The sequence below is a fragment of the Meleagris gallopavo genome, chromosome Z, assembly GCF_905368555.1.
Source record: "Meleagris gallopavo chromosome Z, MGAL_WU_HG_1.1, whole genome shotgun sequence".
Lineage (NCBI taxonomy): Eukaryota > Metazoa > Chordata > Aves > Galliformes > Phasianidae > Meleagris > Meleagris gallopavo.
Genome location: NC_139435.1, coordinates 24,882,826 through 24,900,972, shown reverse-complemented (window position 1 = coordinate 24,900,972; position 18,147 = coordinate 24,882,826). Strand labels below are relative to the sequence as shown.

General features: G+C 41.1%; 1 protein-coding gene across 11 annotated transcripts in view; it reads left to right on the top strand.

Moving 5' to 3' along the window:
* The window catches only part of ARHGEF28 (Rho guanine nucleotide exchange factor 28), a 137,959-nt gene that overhangs the window by 39,143 nt on the left and 80,669 nt on the right, over positions 1-18,147 (top strand). For 9 of the 11 annotated variants that reach the window (XR_014880340.1, XM_085212830.1, XM_085212831.1 and 6 more), the window contains exons 4-7: positions 1,641-1,934; positions 12,075-12,258; positions 15,472-15,652; positions 17,918-17,990. Coding sequence is in view for 10 of the 11 variants with exons in the window: in XM_085212830.1 (XP_085068956.1) it covers positions 1,641-1,934; positions 12,075-12,258; positions 15,472-15,652; positions 17,918-17,990 (732 nt within the window). In the remaining variant the exon portion in view is untranslated. Of the gene's footprint in view, positions 1-1,640; positions 1,935-12,074; positions 12,259-15,135; positions 15,185-15,204; positions 15,305-15,471; positions 15,653-17,917; positions 17,991-18,147 lie in introns of those variants that run through there. The other 2 variants (XM_085212834.1, XM_085212835.1) reach the window with 2 other exon arrangements.

The following is an 18,147-nucleotide window of genomic DNA, read 5'->3' as shown; positions in this document are numbered from 1 at the left end:
CTGGATGCAGGCTGTGTTTGACTGGCCATAGGTGGTGCTGCCATTCTTAGTTGTCTGCACTGACACGGTGTCAGGCAAAGATGGGAGCAAAGACAGTTGGGCGTGCATGAAAGTGCATTTTCAGGCATGGTGTAGTTTTTTAGTCTGACTTATTTAATTCTATTCAACAAATCCAGCTTATGGTTTGCCTCTAGCCATTTGCCATCACTGCAGAAGTCTGCACTTTCTCCCGAGGCAGCAGTTAGCCAGGCTCACCTGGCAACTGCCCAGGGTTCTTGAAGCTCTGTGGAGCCATGGGGAAAATTGCCCAGGGGAGCCTTGCTGCGAGATGGTGATGCAGGTTCCCTCACAGCCAGATCTGCCTTGGCATTGTCCCCATTGCTGGTGTGGTAAACCCTGGCTATTGTCTTTACTACTTGCTTTGTGTCTTGTTTGTGGGGCTTGGTGGCTATAAACGTGGCGTACTTACGTAGTAGGTTCTGCTTGTTGTTTGTCCTTGTTTTCTAAGGAAGATGCAGAGTGTGAAAGTAACTGGCACGCTAGCTAGTAACTAATACAAAAAGGAAATGTTTGCCACAGATATGTGGTGGCTGCTTGAGTTGGTAAATAGTAAATGTTATCTGATGGAAAATGCAGTGCTAGCTGCTCACGGGGTAGCAAAGCCATTTTTTTGAAAGGCCTGTAATGGCACTGCCACATGATTATTTCTCAGGTAGAAATAAAAACAGGCGGCAACAGACAATGTTTAATCCTCTGCCTGATCTCAACAGAAGCCATCAGCAGATGAAAATGAAGAGGTTAAAGTATATCTCTAGTATAGTTGGTGTTTTATAATGGCCAAATTAAACATAAGAGAATGCACAGCACTTCAGAAACAGCTGCAGATGTGGTAAGCATGTGCTGGCTTCAGCAGCTAATGGATTGCCTAAGTACTTAGAGTTCTGGGGGCCTGTTTTGTGATGTCTAAGTTTACACACGTAGTACCTCATGGTTAACTCTCCAGTGGGAGCTGTGTGTACAGTGTGCACTGCTTGTAGATGTGTGATATTTGTCCCTGATGAGATGGCAGAGAAGGAGGAAAGATGTGTGAGGTACGTAAGATTTTTGAGTGGGAGATTCCCTTGGGCTTTGAGGATCATGGTTGTAAGTTAGACAGTTGGTACAGCGTTTAATCAAGCCTGTTTGCGGTACAAGCTATGCATTATTGTTAAGAGCATCTGTATTTTGGTCCACGTGGAAATGCTGAGTGAGTACAAAATGGGTGTTAATAAATAGATAATTCCTTAGAGTTTGTATTGTGGGCTACAGTGATATATTTTATTGATATTTTGTTTCTCATAATTCTTAACCAGAAATTTTCCTGTTTTTGTTTGTGGCATTTCCCTCTGGTCACGTCACCTCATATTCTGTTGTGATGAAGAACCTTCATCTAGAAAAACTGCCTTTACAATGAACTGTCAGTAAAACCAGGGAACCTGGCTGTTCAGATCCAAGCTGATCACAAAAAAATGTTTGGTGGATGCCCTAAAACAAGTTGATGAAAGGAAGAATGAAATTGTTATTGATCCTCTGTTGTAGAGGACTGAAAAGGAGGAAAAACTAATGTATTTCCTGAACAATACTTTATGTTGTGATTTCAGGCCATGGATGCCAGGAAGCAGTCTCTGTCTCTGTATTAATGTATGCAAGGGGATCCTCACCTGTGGCCCTCGGCAGCTGTCCTGTCACTTACAGGGAGAACTTGTCTTGCAAGTTGTCTCGTTTTCTGGTCAGTCACACAGAACGTGTCAGTGCCACGAGTCACAAGGTGTTACTGGATAAATTTGGACTAACAGTAAAAGATCTGCAGTCCCTGGATACCGATTTGACGATGGCCATTGCTCATGAAGAATTGCCATCAACGTGGAGCATCCTCGGAAGCTGCTATGAAGGAGGTAATATTTTATTTATTGTTGAGTTGGAAGGCTTCTAGTGATGGCTTGCTGCAGAGGTTCCCAGCCCTTCTGCTTTATTTTGTGGTTATGATGATAAAATATTAAGTATGAGAATAGTAGTCAGAGATTTGGTTTGTGCCCAGAAGTTTGAGAAGGATAATACTAGGTATTGTAACTCAGTTTCTTTAGAAGATTTTTGTACCTTGACTCACTGTGGAAGAAGTTCTTTTTATGAATAGACATCCCCTTTACAAGATTTAAATTCTGTCAGTTTTAAAAACATAAACAAGAATTGTAGCAGTGGAGTTTCTCCACCATTATTCCTATCAAGTGATATGTTTTAATTGTGCAAACAAAAAGTAGGCAAAGTATACATCCCTAAAACAATTATGTGTTGCTGTAGGTCTTTGGATTTGTAAAGTAAATGTACTGTTTATCACAGTACTGTCAGGATCTACCCTTTATTTTACAACTCTGATCATTCTGAGGCAGAGTATCATTTAACAAATTTTGTGGCTTTTTTTTTTTTTTTATAGGAAGTGGAAGGAAACTTACATTAGAGTATGCTATTGTACTGTAACAAAATCAGGTGAAATCTGCCCAGTTTTATGTTTCATTGCAGACTTAAGGCTGCAGTTAAGTTTTGCTGAAGAGTATTTTTTTTTTTTGCAGACTGAGCTGATTTATAGCTGAGGTTGGAAACAGTGTTAAACTTGATGGCTACACATGTTTTTCATTGAAAATTTGGTACTTTTGGCTGTTTTCCTTTTAGTACTTTAAACTGCTGGAAGTTGGAGGACAGGCAGTTTCCATATGAGCCAAACTAAAAGAGAGATTGATGCAAGCTTTTGGGAACTAAAAAACACAATGCTTAGCCCATTTCTTTGGGTGAGGCATTTTTTCCTGTCTTAAATCTTCCTAATTCTTAATGATAGGTAGCTTGAAATCTGCTACTACCTTCCTCAGGAGAAGGGTGGGTTTTGGTCTGTCTGCTGTAAACAGCTCTTTCAAGAGATATAAAAACAAATACAGAGCCTCACTCAAGTATTGGCTAGACATTGACTTGTTTCATTTTGGTGTGTAGTAAATATTTGTTCACATTGTTGGAGCAGTGAAGACCTTGAGCGAAAGCCTGAAGAAATCAGATGTAGTTTTTCACATACTTTGCTAAGCTTTTCATCAAACCGACCTGAAGTCAGGCCAAGAAGTATCATCAGGATACCACAGCTAATCAGAGATGTTCAGGCAAAGCTAGCTGCCTACCTGGGAACTTTCTATGGAATGTATTGTAGGCCTGGTGTACAGCCAGTACTAGGCAGAGCTCTGCTGGGGCAACTGATACACAAATGCATGATTTTTGAGTCTTTAGTTATGCTAGTTGTTAAAAGCATGCTGACTCAGTGGTCGTTCCAGCCTCTCCTGGGGGAGTGTGTGTTTTACTGAGGGGTCACGTTGACATTCATACCTCACTCATTGCTGATAAATGAAGCAGGGATCTTTGGTCAGGATTTGTGCAGCACAGTAAATGTACTGTGGTAGGATTATGTTGGTACCACAGAAAAGACTGAGGCTGAACCAGGACAAAATGGATCCTGGCCTTTGGGATGAGTTTGCTGTCTCTGTGGTAATGCTGGTAGCTGGTGGAGAGTCTTCCAGACCCAGGGAAAATAAGTCTTAACTCTTGGCCTTTTGGGCCATGTTTCTGCAGGGTTCTTGAAGCGCATTTCTTGAAAGAGTGGCCTGGGTAGCACAAATATCTGATTATGGCCCCATAGAGAAATAAAACAAGATGCTGTCTCAGTGTGCTTACAGACAGCTTGGTAGGAGGGCATCTCACCTACAGTAATTGATTATTCAGCATTTTACTTAAAAAATCTCTGCATAGATCAAGTAATTATTAATTTTTTTTCCTGTTTGGTCATTGAGTTCATCTTTTTTGGTCTGTATAAACTTTTGTCATCTCCTGAATCCTATATTTTCTGAAAGCATATTTTTCCTTTGTTTCATAGCCAGATTCTCTTTAACCTGAGCCTTAGAAGCACTGAATCACGTTGCACATCCTCACCATCCCTGTCCCAGTGTTTTTGTCCCAAAGCCATGAGTTGCATGTGGCTGAGCAAGCCCTGTGCATGCTGGAAAAGTAGCAGGTGCCCCTACAACTTCTTGCCCTGAACGTTCCCTAGTGTCTTGGCACCTGACGATGTCTGGATATTCCTTTCAGAATCGATATTCTGATAGATTTTGGGCGGTACGGTCCATTACTGGCTCAGATCTCATGCCCATGAGACTGAATTGCTGTTGATTCTTTCAGTTTTCAAAGCTACTGGGCTATTTTTATTACAAAAAATTACTTCTGAATGACACACTGTTTGAGGAAACTGTTGTACCATCTGGTGTTTTTGGACCTCTTTCATTTTTATGAGGATTTAGAGATGTATGGAAAGATAGAAGAATGATTTATTCATAAGAGTTTTGGTATCTGGAAAAAGTGATTGTATTCCCCTAATAAGGCATAAAAAGGACCGGGTAAGAGAGACTGGATTGTCTACGGAGCATCGCAAATAATTCAGGAATTCAGTGCCATTGCACAGGTCAGGACTTGTTATCCACATTATTTAAAGTTCAACAAAGGAAACAAGAGAGCACGAACCTTCTGGTAAACTTGTCATAAGTGCCTTTTTGACAGTGGTGTCAGGAGCTACCTGCTCGTGGAAGTGGGTCTGACAGTCTTACCACCTGCCCACAGACAGCATGCTGCCAGAGAAACTGAGGAACTGATAGCAGTGTGTGCTTGGGCACTCCTTGGTGGGTTTGAGGAAAGGGGAGAGGGAGGAGGGAGGAGAAGGAGGGAGAAGCTACTTATTTGCTATTGGCACCTTCATAATGCCTATTTTCTTTCAGAAGATCGGATTACTCCATTTATGAAGCTAGTCAGAGTTAAGTCAAATAACATGTTGCAGGTCAAAAAATGAGAATCTTCTAATTTTTTTAATATTTATGAAAGAAAAAAGAATAAGATAGAGTGTTCCATCGAGATGAGAAAAAATGCTCCAGAGTGAACTTTGGAGAGTATCTCCTTGCCTCCCACAGCAGGGTCAGCTTAGCGCCATTTTTCTGAACTAGTAGTCCCTACAGTCTAGCAGGCATCCCCAGGGCACAGCATCTCCTCTGCAAATTTTGTGTCCTTGGTACACTCAGGCTTTTATCCCCTGACTTTTTTTGGGGGTGTGGGTATGCAGGGGCACAGAACCTGCAGTGGCTGAGGGTTCTCGATTTGCTTTAAGGGCATTGCTGTGAGGCCAAGTTCAGTTGTCTGGGTGTCCTAACTGTGGTGGTAGTTAAACACAAACACGCTGGCAGCTTTGTCACTATTTAAGTTATTTTCTTGAGGAAGTGTGCTCATTTAGGTTTCAGGCTTAGTGGAAGCAATAAAATTACACTCTGAATTATGAAAATTAATTGTGGCTTACAGGAAAGGGAACAGTGTCTATACTTGTTTAATCCTTTTTTTATGAACAATTTTCATTTTATTTCATAAATGAGCTGTAATTATTTTCTAGGAGTAAATTTTACAGAATGACCTGAAGCATCCAACCTTGCTGCTTCACATTTTGCCTTTCAGGAACACTGTTGTGTGTTCTGTTGCATTTTTGGCATTTTCAATTTCCTCCCCCAGCCTCTTTCTATGTAAATCTTGTTATTGTTTCTGCTTACTGCTAAACATGTTTTTAACATGGTTTTAACATGGTCCTGCTACGCTGCATGGCTAATGCATGTCCTATTTTTTGTCAAAATTAAAGACAATTGACTGTATTTTCTTCAATTGTGTATTTCAACTTTTATTTTCCTGTGGGGGAAAAAAATAAGGAAAGAGACATAAAATGTCTATTTTCCTCCATGACAAAAGGAAAATACTGGGAACAGCTGAAAAAAATTTACAGAGTTGGTGAGATTTGTGAGGGAATATATATATAAATATTTATATTGCTCAGCCAGCTTTCAGCATTAGAGGAACAGTCCCTGCAGGAGTTTTTTCCCATTAGAAACGGTGTGGCGCAGATAGATGGGAAGTTAGCACAGGCACTGGCAGGCAGAGAGGTGTCACCAGTCTCCTGCTGCTGTTCAAGAACGTGGGCACGAGGCAGGATGCTGGTAAGCATGCTTGAACCTGTTGATTTCTGGCATCCACATATCCTAGTCTCCTGGTCTGTGGTACTGTCTGCAGAGAGGTCCTGACCATGAAGGAGCTTTTCAGGGAAAGAACTGATAACATGGAGGAGATGGTGACATGCAGAATGACAATATAGTGAGTATTGGTAAACTGAAGCTTCATCTGCAGGTGTAGGTGATGGCATTATGCTCTGCCTTTACCATGTGGGGCTGGTGATGGCAGCCTCCTGTAATGGGACAGCTGATAAAGGCATCCTAAAGTCAGTTTAGGAGCTTCACCTTCCATCATCTCTTCTTTCCCTCTCTAGAGATGATGCCAGCTTGGTGGCTGCTGGTCTGGTTCAGGCAGACCAAAGGCAGAAGATATGACTGGCTGAGGTCACCCATTTCCTGGGCCCTCTCCAGCTGGCTTTGTCTCAGGTAGATCAAAGGATGTCGGAGTAGATGAGAATAGTTTCAGCTAGAAGGAACTTACACAGATGATCATTGAGTCCATATGTTTGATTGATGAAGGTACTATATGGAGGGAAAATGATGATGTGAGGAATGCGGAGGACAAAGAAAAAATGTGATGTTCCAGGAAAGTGGAAAGGGAGCTGCCACCTCAGCCCTGACATCATTCATTGAAATGCTTGCCATGTTAAGCACATACACATGCTTCTGCAGCAGTGGGGTGTTGCTGAACACCTTCTTATAAACAATCTCATACCTCTAATGGAAAATGGAAAAAATGAAGAGTAATACATAAAAGAATGAAGCCTAGAAAAACTGGAATTTGTCAGCTAGTTTTGATGTCTCTCTCTGCTTTTCAAGTCCATCTCTTGAGTTTTTAGTCTCCTTCCAGGAAGTGAATGAGATTCATAGCCCAGAAAGGGCTTAGTCATTTCTGTCAGAGAGAAATATTTGTTTTTGGTTTATTGTTTTGGACATAGGAAAGGATTCAGCTGCGAAGAAGAACAAAGGGATTTATTTAATGCTTAAAACAGATTGTGTTTGGCTCAGCTCTGTTTAACTCAAACAGAGTGTTTTGGCTGAAGGTCTGGGATGCGATGCATAACAACGTCCTGATAGTGCATATCCTTTACAGAATCACTTGCCTTTGGTATCGAACCCTGTATGAATCAGCCAGCAGTGCATCTTTCAAATGTTATTAATTGCTGTTTTTGTGTCTTGATGGAAAATGACGCTTTATAACTATTTCAATATGAATTTATTGAAGAAGTCTTATGTTTTCATTGTTTGCTGGCTTTCTTCCCTTTTCTACCACTGAGTGCATTTCAGTGAATTATTTTACTTGTTTTTCACCACATCTTTATTTTTTTCTTGATGTGGTGTTTTTCTTACTGCTTTGTTTGTATTGCCATTTTGTCACATTTAGAATCTTCCTTAAGGGAAGTGTAAATGAAAATGAAAAAATATGGGAAAATGCCATTTATTCCCTCACACTGATGAACCAGAAGAAGAGGAGTAAGAGAAAAAGGAAACTGTTCTTAAAAAAATATATGCATTATAATAAAAAAGCACACAAAAAAAAGTTGTTTCAGATTCACTTTTTTTAGTGGAAAATCTTTACTTTTTAGGCTGATCTAGCTAAAAAAACTACCACTCATCAAGTCTTTGTTTTTTTTTTTTTTTTTTCTCTCCCTCCCTTTCTTTCTTTCCCTGCTTGATATTGTGAATCATGGAGCAGAATCACAGCAGAATTTGGATGCAAAGGGTCACTGTATGTGATCTGTTCCTACCCTCTGCTCATGGCTAAAATCAGAGTTGGATCAGGTTGCTCAAGGTCATGTTTTAAGTACCTCAAAAAGATGGAGAGTCTGTAACCACCCTGGGCAGCCTGTCCTAGTGTTTGGCCATCCTTGTGGTGAAAAATGTTTTCCTTGTATTAAAGGAAATAATTTATCTTTGTCCTGAAGACTTTAAAATTTATATTTCAGATTTAGGTATCCTGAAGCTACTAATAATCAGTGTAGATCATCAGTGTTCTGCTTGCTCCTAGGCAAGCAAGGCGGGAGTAGTGAGAGGAGAGGAGCACAGCAAACAACTCTACAGTCTGTAGAGTTGTAGGCAGCAGAGGGATCCAAGTGCTATGTTTCCAGCTATGTACATGAGAGGTGAAAACAACTGTGTGAGCTGCCATGCTGGGTCTTATACAATGTGCTTTTAAGATAGCCATGGGCAAATTTAAGGTAATGTTACATATATAGGTTATTAGATAGGACAGATAAAAATTAGTTAAGAGAATGTTTGTGGTGAGGTCACAGAAGATGTTATTGTAGATTATAAGACAATAGAGATTAATAGCTATTATTTAAGTTATTTTTAAACCTACATTCTTTTGTGACAGGCTTTTTCATCCTATGTTGTTTTTAGGATTTGGCCTCCAGAAGTGTAACTTTACTTACTGCGCTGTCAAAGCGTAGGGGAGGCTATTCCTAATGCTGGAATTCTTTCTAAGGGCTCCTTTTTTGCCGAGCAGGAAAATCCTACTCCTACCACATCTTATCTATGTTCTGTTGTTGTTTTACTTTTCCTTCCTTCCTTTCTTCTTTCCTTCCTTCCTACCTTCCTTCCTTCCCTCCTTTCATTTGACCGTCTGTTCATCTGTACTTATTTACAATATTATAAAATATGTTGAAATTCAGTGGCCCGAGACCAAAGTTTTAATCATGTAATGGACTTCAGGGCAAATCTGCCCTTTTATTTCCGTGTTTTCAATCTGAGTGTTGGGGTGTGGTCAGTATATAAACAGATGCTTAGTGTGCTTAATACCTGTTAAAATATTTGCATGCAATGACTGCTTGTATAGAAAAAACAGTCTAATCAGAAACATCCAAAGAACCTACTTAGAGGTTGAATTCAGAATTCAAGTGCTTAAGAACAAGGAGCAATTCCAAAAACCCATACTTCAATGAAAATTTTAACCTGGAAATGTGTAGTATTTGCTTGGGGGCTGTGTATTAGACCACAACGTTTCCTGTGCATCTGAACCATAACTCCTTGGTGTATGCGGTGCCAGCTGTGGGAGTGCCGGTGCCTAACTTCCAACTGTGCTCTGTTTTAGAGTAAGGCTGCTTTCCTGGTGTTCTGTCGTGAGCCCCTCAGATTTGCTCCTGCTCAGGGGCTCATTTTTAATTACTCTGTAAGAAAGTGGACAGGCTTCTATCGGATAAGTAATCTGAAGAATTATGAAGATGTAAGTCCAAATCTCATCTTGTCAAGGTGGAACCAGTACTGAGGTCTGCTATTGCTATCACTGTTTGTTTCCTGTCTGGAGATCTTTCTGAGAAGCCTGAGGCATGCTCATTTAGATGGTCCTCTGTAGAAGAAGGTCTCAGATCCAGGCAGACCAAGAGTTTGATGGGTAGCAGCACTCTGTTGGGCTTCAAATCTGGAGTCACATCATTGTGTGGGTTTCTGTGAATTTCTTCTCTGAGACCCCCTCTTCATGTGTCTTTGTTGAGTCACCCAGACCCTGCAGGATCAGGTGATTCATTTTTAGGTGTATATGTCCTAGATCTTACCCTGGATTCTCAGCCAGCATCAGCTGGCTAATGCTTGCAACCATTAGACCTGTAGGCCTAGCCCAAGGCCCATAGCTCAGCACAGCTCTGTGTGCAGGCCTGGGGTCTGTGATGGCAGGGGCCATCTGTAGCAGCCATGGTTTGCTGCCCTGGGACAGGCTGCAGAGGGGATGCTATCACTGGCCTTGACTAAGTAGCAGTGCTGAAGGATGAAGCAAGAAACCTTTTTCCCAACACAGAAAGGAGAGGGAATGTTGTTTCTAATGTCAGCTTGTCCTGGCTTTCTTGAGCTCATCTGCGCAGAAGAACTTGTCTATTTCTGTTTATCTTCACTGCTGCTCTTTTGAGGAACCCTTTTACCCTGCTTTTTCTTTCTTCTGGCTTAGTTTCCCTTCCTGCAAACATAGTCCCATTCATGCTGAGTCTGCTAGACAAAGTGGATTGACAAGAAGTCAGAGGGTTTGAAAGCCTAGCTAGCACAAAATTACATCAATGTAAGGAGAAGAGGCTGGATTTGATATACTGAAAATTTCCTTTATGTATCTTAAAGTGTGGCTACTGCAAAGCGCAACTATCATGTATTTCAACCCAGTGTTAAAGATTTTCAATACTTGGGGCCAAATCAGCAACATACTGTCTTATCCACAAATATATGAACAGATACATCCCTGTTTATCAAAGCGGTTCTACAAATGGTTAAGTTGGATTCAGTGAAGTAAAAGGTAGTATGTTCTTGAAAACTTTGAAGTATATATGATATATATGCCATTTCACTTCAAACGTATGTAACTATTATAAGCCCAGCTTTATCCAAAGAGGTTAATGAGCTCCCAGGTCTGAGAGGACATTTGCAAAGACCCAGCTTTGCAGAAGGCAGTTCTCCTGTTAAGATGTCCAGAGAGGAAGTGTCTCGGTTGATACATGACTGCAGCCTTCAGTTATGTGAAAGGAAGCTGCAGAGGACTAAAGTAGCGGTTTGTGCCCATAATGGATGAGGCAAGAAGCAGCAGGCTTATCCTGAGGCAGTGAGGTAGGTTAGGCATTTCACATCTTCTTAATTGTGAGGGTGAATTAGCCCTTGCGTGGTTTGCTTACAGAGATTATGAAATCCTCTTGTCATCAGGAGGGTTTTAGAACAGATGAAACAAACATTTGTCAGAGGTGAATAGGTTGAGCTGATCCTGCCTTAGGGCAGGGAATGGACTAGAGACCTTTTGAGAATTCCTCAAGCTTGCTTTTGATGATTATATAAAAGAAATGCTCATGATACTTTTAGTGAGTACTTAAACTGAATGGGAATCAGCAATGAGCCACTATATTTACCTTTATAATACCTTTGCTCAGAATAAGAGCTTTAGCCTGTACACATTAATTCAGAGAAAATTTGATGGCACACTGATATTACTTTTGACTGTATTAATTCCACAAATCAGCATGCATACTTACATGTGCTTCGGAACTTCGTATTCCCTTGATCAACAAAACATAGAATTTTGAATAACATATGCTTAACAGTTTAGGTAACAGGGTAGAAAATCTATTGAATTGGGGTGATAGTTTTCAGAGGAGTATTGTTAGTGGAATCCTAGTAAGTTTCAGTTCTGAGAATAGTAGATTAACTGCTCTTAAATACTTTATCCTTATGAAAGTACCCTTACATTTAGCTTCCTACGAAAACATCAGTGTAAGGAACAAGCTGGGTACTGCTTAAGCTAAGTTTCTTTTATTGCCCTTCAAATGCAAAGGCTTTGTGTTTGAAAATATGTGTAGACAAATAGACCTTACATTGCATAAAGGCAAGGGAAAGGCTTGAGTGATGGAGAACCAGCATCTCAAGATTTAATCCATGTTGTCTGCTGCTTTATTTTAAGTATCAGCTCTGTTGTACTTGATGATTTTGTGTTGAAAGAGGAAAAATTGGCAGCTCAGGCCGTGTTTCTGAGGAGAGATGCAAGAATTACTGTGTGTGTGCTTTACAGTGAACTTATGGCTCACTGTACTGCTAAGCATGTCTATATGTTAAGCAGCCTTCCTTGAAAAATCATGCACTTGAAAAAATATCAAACACTTAGCTATGCTGCTGAGGCAGAACAAAGCAGCTGGAAAATAGCCTCAGTCATCTTCTGTAGTATATATGAAGACATTGCTGAATGCTTTATTATATACAAAGAAAGAAAGAAATACTGAAGTTGTATAATTCAAAATGTTTTCTTTACCTCTTGGGCTTACGTGGTGTTTGTATATCCCACTTTAACTCTGCAGACACAGCTGAGTACCTACCCCTGTTATTTTCAGTAAAAGATGGGTTTGGCCTAAATACTTTCAGAGGTCTGAACCTGAGCTGAGCTATTGCTTCAGAATAAAAGAGTTTCATTTGACGCTTCCTAGCCAACGAAATGCTGGTTTGGTACTGATTATTTTATTTGTTTATTGTGTTTTTCAGAGCCTATGCACAAAGAAACTCTTCTCCATCTTGCAATGAAATTGGGCTTGGTTAAACTTTCTGAGTTCTTAGTGGGCCAGCCTGGAGGAACATTGGCATTAGCACTACCTAACGAGGATGGAGCAACACCTTTAGACTTGGCTGAGCAAAATGGGCACTCCAAACTGGTTGAAGTCTTCTCAAAGTAAGTGTAACAGTTTGCTATTTCACAGAACCACAGAATTACAGGGGTTGGAAGGGACCTTAAGAGATCATCAAATCCAACTCCCTTGCTAAAGCAGGTATCCTACAATAGGTTGCACAGGAGTTCAGATGTGTCTTGAATATCTTCATGAAAGGAGACTCCACAGACTCTCTGGACAATGTGCTCCAGCACTCCACCCTTACCATAAAGATGTTCTTCCTCATGTGTGTATGGAACTGTGTATTTTCAAGTTTTAGACCATTTCTCCGTGTCATATTACTATGCACCGCTGAAGAGCCTGGCCTCATCCGTTTGCCTCCCACTGCCCTTTAGATATTTATAAACATTAATCAGATCCCTGCTCAGTCTTGTTTTCCCCAGGCTGAACAGACCCAGGTTACTCATACGGGAGGTACTCCATGCCCTAAATCATCTTTGTGGCCCTTTGCTAGACTCCTTCTAGGAGAGCCCTGTCTTTTTTGAACTAGGGAGCCCAGAACTGGACACGGTATTCTAAATGTGGCCTCACCAGGCCAGAGTAGAGAGGGAGGATCACTTTCCTTGACCTGCTTGCCATGCTCTTTATAATGCACCCCATGATACCACTGGCCTTCTCGGCCACAAGGGCACACTGCTGGCTCATGACCAGCCTGTTGTCCATCAGGACCCCAGGTCCTTCTCCACAGAGCTCATCTCCAATAGGTCATCCCCTAACCTGTACTGATGCATGCAGTTATTCCTCCCCAGGTGCAAGACTTCACACTTGCTCTTGTTATGCTCTTGATCTCTCAAGAGATGTAGGAAGTACTGTTTTTCTCAAAAGTCTTGCCAATTTTGTGTTAGTTTCTGTTGCTTTTTGTCATTTATTTTAAATGGTAAAATTTTATTTACAAGTAAAGCAAATTTTTGATGTATATCCTTTCGTACATTTGCAAGTGCATTAATAGTGTTAGTATCAAAATATATACCTGTGTGATTTTAAACCATTGTCATCATCCAGTTAGGGATTATTAGTTTTTTCCTTTCAAACTGACTCATAAATGTCATCTAACATTAAAGTACAGCTGGAAGACTTTTTATTCTAGCATTTCATAAAACAAACAGATAAAAGGAAATTATTAAGTAACACATATCCATGTTCCTGGGCTCTCTACAGAGCAGTTGTCCAAGGGTTGTTGTAAAACTGTTGTCTTTCTGTGAGTGATTCCCATAGTATGTTTAGAGTTACTTCTCTTACCAGTGTAAAACTAACAAAATGAGGCAATGTATAGAATCACAGAATCATAGAATGGTTTGGGTTGGAAGGAACCTTTAAGATCACCTCGTTCCAACCCCCTGTTGTAAGCAGGGACACCTCTCACCACACCAGGTTGCCCCATCCAGCCTGGCCTTGAGTGTTTCCAGGGATGGGGCAACCACAGCCTTGCTAGGCAACCTGTTCCAGTGTCTCACAGTAAAGAATTTCTTCCTAATATCTAGGCTACATCTTCCCTTTTCCAGTTTAGAGCCATTTCCCCTCATCCTGTCGCTATCTGCCCTTATAAAAGTGCCTCTCCAGCTTTCCTGTGGTCCCCTTCAGGCCTTGGCAGGCCACTATACTGTCCTCCCAGAGCCTTCTCCTCTTCAGGCTGAATAGCCCCAGCTCTCTCAGCCTATCCTTATAGGGGAATTGCTCCAGCCCTGTGATAATCTTTGTGGCTCTCCTCTGGACCTGCTCCAGCAGCTCCATGTCTGTCTTGTGTTGGGGGCTCTAGAATGAATGTCCATTATATTCCTTCTTCTGAAAAAAGGACATTTTTGCTGGATTTGAACCTGACATTTTTAAAGAGTGTATCGTGAAAGAGAAAAAATATTAAAAAGAAAGAAAAAAAGAAACATTGGTCTTTTGAGAGATCTAGCTCTGTGATATTGTCACAGTTTGTATATGCAGCTGGCTAAGTCAAACAGGAGTCTTTCCAAAGGGAAACAGAGTCATTCCTTTATGTTGTCTGAGCTTTGAAAATGCAACTAAATAATAAAGTTAAAGTTATAAGTAAAGTTTAAATGATGCAAAGCCCTGAGGAGTTTACTGGCAGAGCTCTAACTTTTGAATAACTAGAATGTAGTTGATGACAGGAGACGGCCATGGAGGCTGTGTGAGCTGTTTCCAGCCTGCTCTGCATGACTGACAGAGGACCCCTCTCAGTGTTGTTGCAGCTGACTGTTGACCTGTTGCTTACACTTAAAGGCATACCTTTAAATGTGTACAGAAATTCTTGCAGATCCAGAGACATGAATTTTACAAAACCTTGGGGAGACTTTGTTACATCTGTGTATCTTGAGATGGAATTAGAGAGGGAGAGTTGGTGGCAGGTGCATTGATGCAGCAATGACTGCTTTTGCCAGAGGGCTGCCTGGCTGACAAATGACTAAAGGACAAGTGCTTTCAGGCAAGTTCCATCTGCCCTGCATGGACCTACAGAACTGCGTGGTGTGCGTGTCTCACAGCACCAAATGTTCAGTGCCAGAACTCCTTCTCCCTGTTGATTTTCTCTGCAAATACACAGAAATAGGCCAGAAGAAGGCTCTGTGTGTGTGTGTGTATATGTGTGTATATATATATATATATATATACATACATACATACATACATAAATGTGGATCTTTCAGCCCCAGTTCCATACAGCATAGAGTTAATATTAGAGTTATGCACATGTATGCTTCAACTTGTCTGAAAACAATCAAAACACTTAACACACTAGTGCAGTACATCTTGATAGGAATTGTTTGTAACATCCGAACAATGCTGTGTTCCCTTGAGACACTTTCTGTTTTTTGTCAGCAGTGGGATAACAAAAGCTAGCTGCCAGTCATGTCCTACTGCTTGCTATATATGGCAACAGTAACAGGAAGAGGTATTATTACTAACTTACAGGAATGAGGAGAGGTAGGTATTGTCGCTGCTTACTCTTACCAACTTCTTTTACTGGTGACTAACCAGCACTTCTAGGGCAGTCACTGTTTTTTTCTACACTGAATTGCATTTTAGTTCTGAGAGGAGTTGTTGGTGGGTATTTGTTTGCCCAGCTGTGTTTTGAGTGGATATGTCAGGTTTTCTGCTGTGGACTTGCTGGGATACTGGCTGCCTGTGCTGCAGGAAGGATGACATGCTTGTGTGCACACCCTACCTGCATGCAGAGTATCTACTCTGGCTCAACAAGCATTTTGTTCCAGTTTCCAGGGCAGCTGCTTGCCTGACATTGCCAGGGTGGAGATCAGCAAGGGGGCCTGCATGCGCTTTGTGCGCTCGTCAGCAGCTCTGACACTGACGCTGGACCACACGGCCAAGCACTTACTGGAGTCAGATGTGAGGCTCTTCAGGAAGTACTTCTGGAACAGGCCGCTGCTCCATGAGGTAGGAACCAGCCTGGCCCAGCGCTGCCACAGGCTGTTGGCAGTCATTCCTTGCTGTTCTCCATGAATAGCCTCTTAGTATGAGCTGCTTCTTTAACTCCTGGTAGTGTAATGAAGGATTACTGTTGTAGGCTTCTATTCAAGTAAATACAGCTCTTTGTGTGTATGGAGCTGGAGAACGAGAGATGTGGAGACCTTTATCAAAGCCTACTTTACACCCCAAGATGTTTCTTGTTCATTATAGACTTTCTGGTGAATATCTTCCCCTGAAATCTCTGATTACATTGCCATTCTATTTGTCTTGATACTTTGAAATATTTAATTTAGTTCCATTCTTCTTTGTGCTGTTGTAACGCTTGGGAGCTTTTATCAGATACCAACCCCAGTATACTGTATGCAGCAAGAAAATACAGACTATGTACTTTTGCTGTAAAGGAGTTTAGTTATGATGCACTGGGTCTTACTTTGTTATAAACATAAGTTCTTAAGTAGGAGTGTGTTACGTTTTTGGATCAAGACTTGAAAGACTGCATGAAATATAATCTTGTGTATATCTTCTGCATAATCTTGTATATGTACTGCCAGGAGTTTGATTTGTTCCAGTACACTTCAAAATAGAGGTAGAATTTATTACTTTACTGGATCTTTCAACTTCCCTATAGCAGGCCATAAATGTCTATCTAGTTTGTTTTATCTCAGGACTGCATGAATGCTCACATTGTTATTTTAGGTTTGGCTGAGAAAAAGACATGGACTAAAGAGAGGAAACTTGTGCCAGTTAGAGTGTTGTGGAGCATTAGATTTTCACACCAGAAAACCCCAATCTAGCTCATTTATGCTTTTCAGCCCCTGATTGCAGGTACCTGTTGGTCCCTTGAGTGTTCCTTACGTGTCTAAAAGAGCAATGAAAAACTTAAAACAAAGAAGGCTAATGGTAAGCTTGAGTTACCCATGCAGGAGATTTGCCTTCACTGGAAACCTTCAAGGCCTCTGCAATTCAAAAAAGCTTAAATTCTGAAGTTTTGTGACTCTGCTAGGCTATGTGGAGAAGGAGGTTCTGAAGATGAGGAAAACTGTGACATTGCTCGAATAGTGAGCCAACTCCCCTAGGCTGACCCTAGGGGTAGCAGCATCTGCCAGTGAGGCTGCAGGGAGCACTCAAGGGTTAGAGGAGGTTGAAAGGGGAAAGCAATGGGAAGGTGAGCCCTGTGGGGTTTGTCTTGCCCCTCCAGCAGAGCTGTACCTGGCCAGCAGCGGTAGGGATCAATTTGCTGGAAGAAGAAGAAGTCAGAGTTGAAAAAAAAAAAAAGAAAAAGAAAAAGGAAAAAAGAGGACAAACCAGGATGATCATCCTAAATGAGTAGGATAATTTAAATTTGGAAAAGTAATTTTGTTGCTTGGTTTAGTGATTTCCCGAGGGAAAGTTGACTTCTATAGCTTATTTCTGCCTAGTAGCTGCAGGAGTAGGAAAGAGTCCTGCAAACCATCAGACTTATGGGAGCAGAGAAAAATGTGACTGAGCCCACCAAGAGGGAGATGTAGGATTTGTAGCCACATGTTTTTGGGTGCAAAATTCAGTAATGTCATCCCTGACTTCCTGTTTTGTGGTCTAATTACCATGCTGTTCTCTGTTTGCTGCTCTGTCAGGTGACAGATTCAGTTCTTAGTGTTCAGCTCTAAGACAGTTCAGTCTTAGCTGTAAAAGGAAGAGACTAAAAGCAATAAAACGGAGATGAACTAACTACATAAAAGAAGGCTCACTCTGCTCCATCTCCATTTCTTACACTCACTGAATGTAATTGCTAAAATCAGGGACTGGACCTGAATCCTTTTTGCCCATGGAATGATGTCTGCTGTGTGTGCCTGAGCAAGGTGTCAGCCCAGGAGGGAGCAGATCCTGCACTGAAGCTGGTTGTGCTGGGCCTGTATGTTTCCTACCAGTAAAAATCACTCACTCTGAAGGGGTGCTATCTGGCTTCTGGGCCACTCTATGTAGTGCTTTGCTGCCTTTTTCATGGAGAAGGAAATTATGAACACTGAAGTACCAGTGTTATATCTGGTGTTTTGGATCCATCATGTACTGTAAGCAGAGGATAATTTTCCTCTTCCTCTTGAGAGAGGGAAACTGCTAACGTATCCTGTGGAATCTCTTACCAGTCATTGTAGTATTACTTACACTATATTTATATATCTGATTTTGTTTCTGAGTTTTAACATAAATGTTGAGGGCATGAAATAAAATTATCATCTTCATTTTTTTTAATAGAGCATCAATTCAAACCAACTTGAGCCAGTGGAAGATCCAGAAATGCGCTGCAGCACAACGAGCTCTGTAGAAGGTACAGTTTCTTATTCCATAATGTTAAACTCCTGAAAAACTCTGGAAAGTTGGCACAAATTCTTATACTATCTATTCAGGAAGATCACATTTCATATGACATTAGAGACCTGTAAGTGGGTGACAGTGGAACACACAAATTAGGCACTATGAGAGGT